At 44.6% G+C, this 12,012-nt stretch overlaps 1 protein-coding gene across 1 annotated transcript in view; it reads right to left on the bottom strand.

Annotated features, from left to right (window-relative positions):
• The window catches only part of LOC106590114 (sickle tail protein homolog), a 216,781-nt gene extending 213,132 nt beyond the window's left edge, over positions 1–3,649 (bottom strand). Inside the window, exon 1 of the mRNA XM_014180705.2 lies at positions 3,067–3,649. Within this exon, the coding sequence (XP_014036180.2) occupies positions 3,067–3,139 (73 nt within the window). The 5' untranslated portion in view covers positions 3,140–3,649. The remainder of the gene's footprint in view (positions 1–3,066) is intronic.
• Between the last annotated feature and the right edge of the window lie 8,363 nt (positions 3,650–12,012).

Genomic DNA, 12,012 nt, shown 5'->3' with positions numbered 1-12,012 from the left:
GCTCGGGGCCCTAGGTCTGAACCCTGCCCTGTGCAACTGGTTCCTGGACTTCCTGACGTGCCGCCCCCAGGCGGTGAAGGTAGGCAACAACCTCCTCTACGCTAATCATCAGCACAGGGGCCCCATAAGGGTGTGTGCTCAGCCCCCTCCTGTTCTCTCTGTTTACCCATGACTGTGTGGCGATGCACGCCTCCAACTCAATCATTAAGTTTGCAGACGACAGAACAGTGGTAGGCCTGATTACCAACAATGACCAGACAGGCTACAGGGAGGAGGTGAGGGCACTGGCGGAGTGGTGCCAGGAAAATAATCTCTCCCTCAACGTCAATAAAATGAAGGAGTTGATCGTGGACTTCAGGAGGTAGCTGAAAGCTTAAAGTTCCTCGGCATACACGTCACTGACAAACTGAAATGATCCACCCACAGACAGTGTGGTTAAGAAGGCGCAAATGCGCCTCTTCAACCTCAGGAGGCTGAAAGAATTTGGCTTGGCCCCTAAGACACTCTCAAACTTTTACAGATGCACCAATGAGAGTATCCTGTTAGGCTGTATCACCGCCTGGTACGGCAACCGCACCGTCCGGAACCGCAGGGTTCTCCAGAGGGTGGTGCGGTCAGCCCAACGCATCACCGGGAGCACACTGCCTGCCCTTCAGGACATCTACAGCACCCAGTGTCACAGGAAGACCAAGAAGATCATCAAGGACCTCAGCCACCCGAGCCACGGCCCGTTCACCCTGTTATCATCCAGAAGGCGAGGTCAGTACAGGTGCAGCAAAGCTGGAATCGAGAGACTGAAAAACTTTTTCCATCTCAAGGCCATTAGACTGTTAAATAGCCATCACTGGCCTGCCTCCACCTAGTATCCTACCCTGAACTTTGTCACTGTCACTAGCCGGCTACCACCCGGTTACTGATCCCATCACCATAGAGCCTGCTGCACTATGTACATAGACATGGAACACTGGTCACTTTAACAATGGTTACATACTGTTTTACCCATTTTATACTGTATTCTAGTCAAGTCCATCCTATTCAACAATTGCTGTACATATACTATTCTAGCCACGTATTCTTCAGATATACTACATATTCTATCCACATATTGTCATGCCTGCTCCAGCTCTCCATCTCTGGGGCTCAAGGGTGCCAGGCTGCCCTTCATTACGCACACCTGTCACCATCATTACGCGCATTAGCGCTCACTGGACTCACCTGGACTGAAACCATGCAGTTTATTAGGCTACAGATTAAATAAATGATGATGAACTTCACAGGGTGGTGAAAGTGCACAGTGATGAGCTTAATGCGCCTATCCAATAAATATTGAGGGTCTTATTCTTGTGACATGATGATCGATGCTTGACTGCCTTTTGACAAATACAAATATTCTCCCTCTTATCCATAATAATCTCATCATGTAGACTAGTTTACCCGCACAGCCTACCAGCACTGTATCTGCGAGCTGTTGGCTAAAGCGAACGTTCCAAAACCAGGGTAGGTACATTTTCTATATAACACAACGGTTTTTGTGACAAATCAGTAGAGCTGAATATGCGATGGAAACACATTGAACTCTAGATTTTTATTTGGTAGATGAAAACTTAAGCGAAAAAGTAGATTTTGTGTGCACTACATCATCACGCACTGATTTTTATCCACAGCAGGTCAGTTTGGTGGTAATACACCACTGGTGGGACATTTTGCAGATTTTTTTTATGTGGATTGTAGAATATTTGCAAGAAAATCTGTTGCCAATTGGAAGGAAACCTAGCTATAGAGAAGAATAAAAAGAGACTGCACTTTCTATTCTCTTTATGGGCATGAAAAGGACAAAAGGAAACAGAGATCAACTCCAAGGACAGAATGCTACATCTCCCCAAAGAAACCAAAATGTAGCATTTGTTCCAGAGTTTCTGCTATTTCACAACAATTTCCCACTTGGTCTATGTCACCCATTACAAGTTTTAACCTGAAGTAAACTTGCACCATCTCAACATTACAATAGGAAGTGAGAGCACTTTTCTGGTACAAGCTGGGACAGCGAGGAGAGACAGGCATCCATATCCTGTATGCTTCTGCAATTCAGGTATCCACAGCAATTAGGGAGTGGCATTACTAGGGTCACTTTGACAAAACATAAAAGCTCAGGGGCCGTATTCATAAAACGTCTCAAAGTTGGAGTGCTGATCTAGGATCGGGTTCCCCCTGTCCATGTAATCTCATTAATTGTGTTTAAAAGGATAACTGATCCTACATCAGCTAAATCAACACCGGTATCAGATGCTAGATACATAACAGCCCTGGTCCCCGACATCCAAATAGACCGGAACATTCATATTCTGAGGATGTCTATGGCTTGGCAGTGAGCCTGATGTGGTCTAGCTAGCCTTGATGACCGTAACATCCCAGAGAGCAGGCACCCTGCCGGCTTAATGCCATAGGGCATCAGGCATCAGTGGCCCCTGTCAGTGGCCCTATCATTAACTCCAGGTGACAAATGAGCATTATGACAGGTGATGCTACTTGAGATAACACACAGCAACTAAACCACACTCCCGTGGCAAACCCATAAAATTGTAAGCAATACTTAAATTTCCCTTGATTGGATTATATGGAGTTAAATCCATGATTGAATCCATGATTAGTCTAAGTAAGTGTAATGCATTTATAACATATGTAAAGGGAAATGAAGATAATGTTACAATCCCAAAATAGAGGGCTAGATAAAACAGTTTATGTATAAAATTATATGGAGATTGGGAGCTTTTGGCCAAATTAATAAGCACATGGGGGAAATATGACCGGGTGCTGGGGCTGTGGCTACTACAGAAAATATTGTAACGGTTTAAACGTAGGCTATAGCCTTATCATAGTATCCCATGTTCGTCAACATACGTTTAAACAAGATAATTAGAAGCCTATTATTGGCCAAATATATCGACTGCCATATCAGCATTTTTTATATATGACTTCTCCTCCAAGCCAAGGTCAGTGTGGACACAAGCTCGAAACTTGAAAGCAGAAAACCAAGAAGCAAACACGAGAATCAAGAGTAGCGCTTACTGTGTAATTTGGGGCTGGCTTTGCGGTCAGTGGAAGGAAGCTGGTCCGCGAACTGCACCCGATGTCCCGACATGTTCGATAGGCTGGCTACCTGTCAAGTCAGGGGCACGGTTGCACCAACACCGTCGCTCAGTCGCAGTTTGTTTCAAAGTATCCCACAACTTCCAACGATATGGTTCTTTCGCAGGGGTGACCGTCTCTTGCTGCTCTTGCTCGTTGGACGCGCATACAGATCGAATATAAATATCGTTCAGACTGTATGTCATTCAATCTCGCTTTTCCTCACTCTATGCCAGTTGCAGGCAGCAGATGCCAATACTGCAGCAGTAGCGGTCAAGGCAGCCTGTGATCCGACTCCGCTTACTACCGCGCTTACCTGAATGACTGCGCGCTAGTTGTGTGTGGAGCACTAGTCCATCAGCGAAGCGAAGAGAGTGGGAGAGGCACCGGCTAGGCTGAGAGGAAAAGCTCATGTTTTTGTGCATTACAAAACTTTGCTATCCACATGACTGCAGAACGTCATCACAGTTTACAGCCGCTGTTATTATTTTAGAGTCAGAGGAAATAAAACATGTGGCCATTAAATGGCCAAAGCTAACGTTACACAAGTCAAACCAGGCATTAATATGTTCAAAGACAAACTTCATAAAATGTATTACAATAGCAAAAGTAGGCCACAAACGTGGGAAAAAGTAGACATAAGACGTAGCCTACTTCAGGCTATTAAAACGGGGACGATGACGGATATGTGCAGGTGACGTCCTGACTAGTATTCTGCAAGCAGCACAAACGATGACGTCACTCGTGTGGTAATTACAAATCCTTCAAAATGAAAGCCCGCATTTCAAAACAGCAATGTGGATAACTCATTTACAATATATTACATTTTAATCAATTTCCATTTTGTTGTGCTTATATGCAACTGCAAGAAGACATTTATCGAAAAAATGACAAATATGCTTCTAAAAAAAATGTTTTAACCACTATCCAAACCACTATTTGGGTTGTAGAGAAAAAACGATTCAATGTGCACAGGTAAAAGTGGGGTTGGGAATACTCAGTAGGGTCTTTAGAATCTATATATTGTGTTATTTCTTGGAGGACTGAGATCTATATACCCAGCATCACTATCTACACCAATCATTCCATTGTCTCTATGACATTTGCAACATTTTTTCAATATTCAAATTCAATCTCCAGCTGTCCCATAGTAATGATCAGGGTTTCTCAGCCAGTCGAAATCATGAATCAGCTGGCATACTTTTTATGGACATACAGTACCAGTCAAAAGTTTGGACATACCAACTCATTCAAGGATTTTTCTTTATTTTTACTATTTTCTACATTGTAGAATAATAGTGATCACATCAAAACTATGAAATAACACATATGAAATCATGTAGTAAGCAAAAAAGTGTATTTTATATTTAAGATTCTTCAAAGGAGTCACTCTTTGCCTTGATGACAGTGTTGCACACTCTTGGAATTCTCTCAACCAGTTTCATGACGTAGTCACCTGGAATGCATTTCAATTAACAGGTGTGCATGTTAATTTGTGGAATTTCTTTCCTTTTTAATGCATTTGAGCCAATCAGTTGTGTTGTGACAAGGTATGAGTGGTATACAGAAGATAGCCCTATTTGGTAAAATACCAAGTCCATATTATGGCAAGAACAGCTCAAATAAGCAAAAAGTAACAACAGTCCATCATTACTTTAAAAATATTTAACTAGGCAAGTCAGTTAAGAACAAATTCTTATTTACAATGACGGACTACCTCGGCCAAACCCTAAGACTCCCAATCACAGCCGGTTGTGATTCAGCTTGGAATCGAACAAGAATCTGTAGTGACACTTCTAGCACTGAGATGCAGTGCCTTAGACTGCTGCGCTACTCGGGAGCCCAAATCAAGGTCAGTCAATCCGGAAAATGTCAAGTACTTCGAAAGTTTCTTCAAGTGCAGTCACAAAAACCATCAAGCGCTATGATGAAACTGGCTCTGATGAGGACCGCCACAGGAAAGGAAGACCCAGAGTTACCTCTGCTGCAGAGGATGTGTTCATTAGAGTTACCAGCCTCAGAAATTGCAGGCCAAATAAATGCTTCACAGAGTTCAAGTAACAGACCCATCTCAACATCAACTGCTCAGAGGAAACTGTGTGAGTCAGGCCTTCATGGTCGAATTGCTGCAAAGAAACCACTACTAAAGGACACCAATAATAAGAAGCAACGCTTGGACCAAAAAACACGAGCAATGAAGATTAGACTGGTGGAAATCTGTCCTTTGGTCTGATGAGTCCAAATTTGAGATTTTTGATTCCCAACCGACGTGTCTTTGTGAGACACAAGTGAACGGATGATCTCCGCATATGTAGTTCTCACCGTGAAGCATGGAGGAGGAAGTGTGATGATGTGGGGGTGCTTTGCTGGTGACACTGTCTGTAATTTATTTAGAATTCAAGGCACACTTAACCAGCAGGGCTACCACAGCATTCTGCAGTGATGAGTCATCCCATCTGATTTGCACTTAGTGGGACCATCATTTGTTTTTCAACAGGACAATGACCCAACACACCTCCAGGCTGTGTATGGGCTATTTTACCAAGAAGGAGAATGATGGAGTGCAGCATCAGATAACCTGGCCTCCACAATCACCCGAACTCAACCCAATTGAGATGGTTTGGGATGAGTTGGACCACAAAGTGAAGGAAAAGTAGCAAACAACTGCTCAGCATATGTGGGATCTCCTTTAAGCATTCCAGGTGAAGCTGGTTGAGAGAATGCCAAGAGTGTGCAAAGCTGTTATCAAGGCAAAGAGAGGCTACTTTGAAGAATCTAAAATATAACATATATTTTGATTTGCTTAACACTTTGTTGGTTACTACATGATTCCATATGTGTTATTTCACAGTTTTGAGGTCTACACTATTATTCTACAATGTAGAAAATAGTAAAACAATTAAGAAAAAACCTTGAATGAATAGGTATGTCTAAACTTTTGACTGGTGCTGTATACGAAAGATAAAACGAAGTGCAGCTAGTTTGCTGTCTTTCCAGCTTCAGTTTGAAGTGATTGTGTTAGCTGTGTTGTTGGCTAGCTCCTCTGAACAACAGTGTCCTGAAGAGAGAGCACATTTTCTACGCCAGGTGAAAACACACATCATTAGCTCATTGTTATGGATGTATCCAAATAAATGTCACTAGAAAACAGCTAAAACAAACGCACATGGAGCTACTTTGCTGTTATTCTGGGTCGCGTCCATAGATACAGAATAAAAGACTGAACGATTGGGTCGCGTCTCTGGCAACCGAACCGACAGAACGAACGACCAGCCGGCTTGGGTAGAAACCCTAGATTTGTGTCGGGACTCTATCTTGTGGAAGGATTAAATATTACAATATTATTATCAAAATAACGTTTAAAAAAATAATATGGAAGTCATTATTTGAATATGTTGGTAACCTGTTGATTAAAAATGATAAGGTCTGGAGGTGGCCTTAAGAAGAGCCGACCAGGCTTTCATCCAGGTATGCCAACAGCGGTGGACGAACATCTAGGCCGAGGGTATGCTGACTTCTTCCTCTTGCTCAAGGAAGAGTGGAGGCTGGTAGCCAAAGGAACACTTGAAGGGTGAGAGACCAGTGGCCGAGTAGGGAAGGGTGTTGCGGGCGTACTCCACCCACACAAGTTGCTGGCTCCAGGTGGTGGGGTTGGCAGAGACGAGGCAAAGAAGAGTCGTTTCCAGGTCCTGATTGGCTCGCTCCGACTGGCCGTTAGATTGGGGATGAAACCCGGAGGACAGGCTGGCCGATGACCCAATCAGGGTGCAGAGTGCCTTCCAGAACCTGGACAAGAACTGAGGACCATGATTGGAGACCTTGTCGACCGAAAGACGTGTCTCATCATAAGCTGGCCCGTCTCCTTGGCTGAGGGCAACTTGGGAAGGGGAATGAAATGTGCAGCTTTGGAAAACCTATCCACAATTGTAAGGATGGTAGTGTTGCCATCTGCCAGGGGGAGACCAGTGATAAAGTCCAGGGATATATGGGACCAGGGGCGGTGAGGAACAGGAAGTGGTTGAAGGAGGCCAGCCAGAGCTTGCCTTTGAGTCTTGTTCTGTGCGCACCCAGTGCAGGTGGCAACGAATTTGGAAACTTCAGGAACCAGGGTGGGCTTTTTGTCGGATGAAAGCCATGGTTCGACGGGACCCTGGATGACAGATAAGTTTAGGGTAATGAATGGGCCCATTCCAGGACCGGGGACCGGGCATCGGGCCGAATCAGGGATTTTTTTACTGTGATGTCATTGAGACCCTTGTACTCGATACACAGGTGCAGGGTTTTGTCCTTTTTTTCCACAAAGAAGAACCTTGCAACGGCAGAGGATGCAGAAAGACGAATGCTCCCTGCAGCCAGAGAGTCCTCAATGTACTCCTCCATGGCGTTGGTTTCTGGGCTAGACAGGGAATTAAGCCGCCCCCGAGGCAGTGTGGTGCCCGGGTGGAGATCAATTGCGCAAACGTTGGGATTATGCGGAGGAAGGGATGTGGCATGAGCCTTGTTGAAAACCTCCTGGAGGTCCTGGTACTCCGCGGGAATGGAGGAGAGATCCAATGATTTTCCCAAGCCGGCAGGAGGACGTCCCGTGGCAGGCTGCGACGCCTTAAGGCAATGTGCGTGGCAGAATGGTCTCCAACCTAGGTCTATAGCCAGTAGCCCAGTTGATCAGGGGGTTGTGCCTCTGGAGCCATGAATATCCCAAAACCACAGGAACATGAGGAGATTCAATAACTAGAAACTGTATGGACTCATTGTGATTGCCTGACACTCGCAGGTTAATGGGAACCTTACTGTGAGTGACCCTGCCAATGGAGCATCTGTCCAATGCTCTAGCATCCATGGGAATGGAGAGGAGTTGTGTGGTGATACCCAGCTCAGATACCAGGGTAGCGTCCATGAAGCTCTCGTCAGCCCTAGAGTCAATGAGCACCCGGAGAGATTTAGACTGGTCACCCCACAGCAGGATTGCATGGAGTGGAGAACAAGTAATGGGAGTTTGGAGACTCCCAGTGTGACCCACCAGCATACTGGTACCTAATGATAAGACTGGTCTTTTACTGGAAAGGTGGATATATAATGTCCTGTAGTACCACAATACAGGCAATGGTTGGAGTTCAGCCTGCGTAAACGTTCATTAGGAGACAATCTAGCCCTGCCCAGCTGCATGAGCTCTGGAGGAGACGAGTCGCCAGTCCCCGATGATTCCCAAGGGGACTCGGGTGACTTTGGATTCTCTCAGGAAGGCAGGCGTCAGGGACTTCCGGGGTTCTTCGGAGGAAACCGTGGACGAGCAAGTGTGGCCGAGAATAGATCTCCTCTCCCTCCTGCTTTCTCGTAGGCGCCCATCAATCCTTATGGTCAAGGCTATGAAGGAGTCAAGGTCAATGGGTAACTCCCAGGCTGCGATAATTTCCTCTCATAATTCAGGAAGGAAGGTGTCGACCAGGGACTCCGGGTTCCAGGCACTACCGCGTAGTCTGCCACACTACGGAAGTCTTGACGTAGATGAAGTAGCTTCCGAGCCGCCTCTCTCCCGGACACTGGAGAATCGAACACCTTCCTCACCTCCGCTACAAAATCTTCCAGACGAAGGCAAACGGCGGATTGTTGCTCCCACACCGCCGTAGCCCAGGCAAGCACCCTTCCAGACATCAGCATTATGAGATACGCTATCTTTAAAACGGTCTGAAGGAAACAAAGAGGGCTGCAGCTCAAATATGAGGGAGCACTGGGAGAGAAACGCCCGGCAGGTTCCAGGATCCCCAGCGTAGCGCTCCGGAGGAGGTAAGCGTGGTTACTGAGCGTCCGGGAGGTTTCCGTTGTGGCTTTCTGCCTGATAGTCTGCGGAATTGCTCCAGTAATGAGTTGAAACCTTGGTCATGGCATTCCGCCAAGGTATGTAGTCCTTCCATAAGGTTCTGAAGTAGCTCCTCGTGTCTTCCAATGGTGGCTCCTTGCAGGCAGACAGCGAGGCGGAGCTGCTCCGAGTCTGCTGGGTCAGTCATGGCCAGCTCGTACTATAATGACACAGGATGAGACCCAGATGCAGACACAGGAGGCAGATGGTTCGAGTCTCTGACATATATTATATACAAGGGGTAGGCAAATAGCAGGTCCAGGACAGGCAGAGATCAATAATCCTGATAAGAGTCAGGAAGGCGTAGAACGGCAGGCAGGCTCAGGGTCAGGGCAGGCAAAAACAGGTCGGAACTGGGAAGACTAGAACACAAACTAGAGAGAAGGAAAAACACGGGAAAAACACGCTGGGACGACTTGACGAGACAAGACGAACTGGCAACAGAGATAGTAAACGCAGGTATAAATACACAGGGGATAATGGGGAAAATAGGAGACACCTGGTGTGAGGTGGAGACAACACAAGACAGGTGAAACAGATCAGGGTGTGACAGAGTCATTGTTAGTTGTACATTTAAGACATGACTCTGCTGTTGTACTGTAGAATTTATGATTTTTTTCTCTTGTATAATAAATTCTATACATTAGTTTATACTGGATTAAGCGTACATTTTCATTAACTGTAATTTCATTAGTTATGCCCCAAGATTCCCTCCAAATTGTGCCAATATCAGTTATTTTTAAGTCTTCATTACTGTCACGTCCTGACCAGTAAAGGGGTCATTTGTAATTGTAGTATGGTCAGGGTGTGGCAGGGGGTGTTTTTTGTATGTTTTGGGGTTTTTGGTCTAGGGGATTTTGGTTCTAGTTTTCATTTTCTATGTTTCGGTTTCCAGGTTTGGCCGAGTGTGGTTTCCAATCAGAGGCAGGTGTCTTTCGTTGTCTCTGATTGGAAGCCATACTTAGGCAGCCTGTTTTCCTTTGGGTTTTGTGGGTGGTTGTTTTCCGTTTTGTGTAAGTACCTGACGGAACTGTCGGTTGTCGTTTTTTTTATTTTTGTGTAAAAGTGTTATCTCATTAAAATTAAAGAAGATGAGCACTATACCCGCTGTGCCTTGGTCTGTCCTTTACGACGCGCCTGACAATTACAATAGTAGTTCTGACTCAAATAAGATTCCCTCAAGGTTGCTCTGATGTCCAAAATATTAAAAAATCGAAATTTTGTGATATGTAATTTTTAAGTTGCATGTATTTGAAAATATCTACATTGGTCACTACAGAGGGTAGTGCGTACGGCCCAGTACATCACTGGGGCTAAGCTGCCTGCCATCCAGGACCTCTACACTAGGCGGTGTCAGAGGAAGGCCCTAAAAATGGTCAAAGACCCCAGCCACCCCAGTCATAGACTGTTCTCTCTACTACCGCATGGCAAGCGGTACCGGAGTGCCAAGTCTTGGACAAAAAAGCTTCTCAACAGTTTTTACCCCCAAGCCATAAGACTCCTGAACAGGTAATCAAATGGCTACCCGGACTATTTGCATTGTGTGCCCCCCCAACCCCTCTTTTACGCTGCTGCTACTCTCTGTTTATCATATATGCATAGTCACTTTAACTATACATTCATGTACATACTACCTCAATTGGCCCGACCAACCAGTGCCCCCGCACATTTGCTAACCGGGCTATCTGCATTGTGTCCCGCCACCCACCACCCGCCAACCCCTCTTTTACGCTACTGCAACTTTCTGTTTATCATATTTGCATAGTCACTTTAACCATATCTACATGTACATACTACCTCAATCAGCCTGGCTAACCGGTGCCTGTATATAGCCTCGCTACTGTTATTTTTCACTGTCTTTTTACTGTTGTTTTTATTTCTTTACTTACCTATTGTTCACCTAATACCTTTTTTTGCACTGTTGGTTAGAGCCTGTAAGTAAGCATTTCACTGTAAGGTCTACACCTGTTGTATTCGGCGCATGTGACAAATAAACTTTTATTTGATTTGGTCAGTACAAAATTGCTTTTGAATTCTGTCATGGATATAAATGTATTTCCTGTTACCAAGTCATTTACAGTTTCTATGCCTTTAGTCTTCCATGTGGACCAATTTAGCGGGTGAATTCTGAAAAGCTATCCAAGGATTGTTCCATAGGGTTGTGTTTTTTGGGAGTGATATTGGTTCTTGTAGAATACGTTTAATTTTATTCCATATTTTGATAGTGTTCTTAACTATGAAGTTGTTAATGTTCTTAGCTTTATCCTTTGACAATAGACAAAATTGTTTCTGGGGATGAGAATGCGCATCTTCAATATGTACCCGTTGTTCCTCTTTAGCACATATAAAGGTAACACTTTACTTCACACCAAGTGTCATAACATTATGACAGGGTCATAACCATGTCATAATATGTCATGACAGCCGACATAACTTGTCATAACCTGTCATAATATGGTCTTAACACTGTCATGACCCATATATTTACACCTGGTGTGACATATATTGCTTTGTTTTATGGCTGGTTATGACACCTACGTACGAGTGTCAAATTTATTCAAATAATTTTTTTGCCTGCCAAGAAGTTTCCTTTCATTTGAAAGTTTGTTTCTTAAATCCTTTGTTGTTACTGTAGCAGCAGGTAGCCTAGTGGTTATTTGGGCCAGTAACAGAAAGGTCGCCGGTTTGAATCTCCAAGCTGACTGTGTGAAAAAATGTGTGATGTGCACTTGAGCACCGCCCTTAATAACCCTAACTGCTCCTGTAAGTCGCCCTGGATAAGAGCGTCAGATAAAATTAGAATAAACATGACTCTGGGTTTGTTGGGCGGCAGGTAGCATAGTGGTTAATAGCGTTGGGCCAGTAACCCTAATTGGGCCAGCGTTGGGCCAGTAACCCTAAGGTCATTTTTTTAACCCTAATTGCTCTGGATAAGAGTGTCTGCTAAATTATGTAAATAAAAATTTTACAGTCATGTTTTTTCATCATATTTGAAATAACTTGGAGAAAATACATTGATGACACTGTCA

This window comes from Salmo salar, chromosome ssa29, assembly GCF_905237065.1.
Source record: "Salmo salar chromosome ssa29, Ssal_v3.1, whole genome shotgun sequence".
NCBI lineage: Eukaryota > Metazoa > Chordata > Actinopteri > Salmoniformes > Salmonidae > Salmo > Salmo salar.
This window is presented reverse-complemented; position numbering and strand designations above follow the sequence as displayed.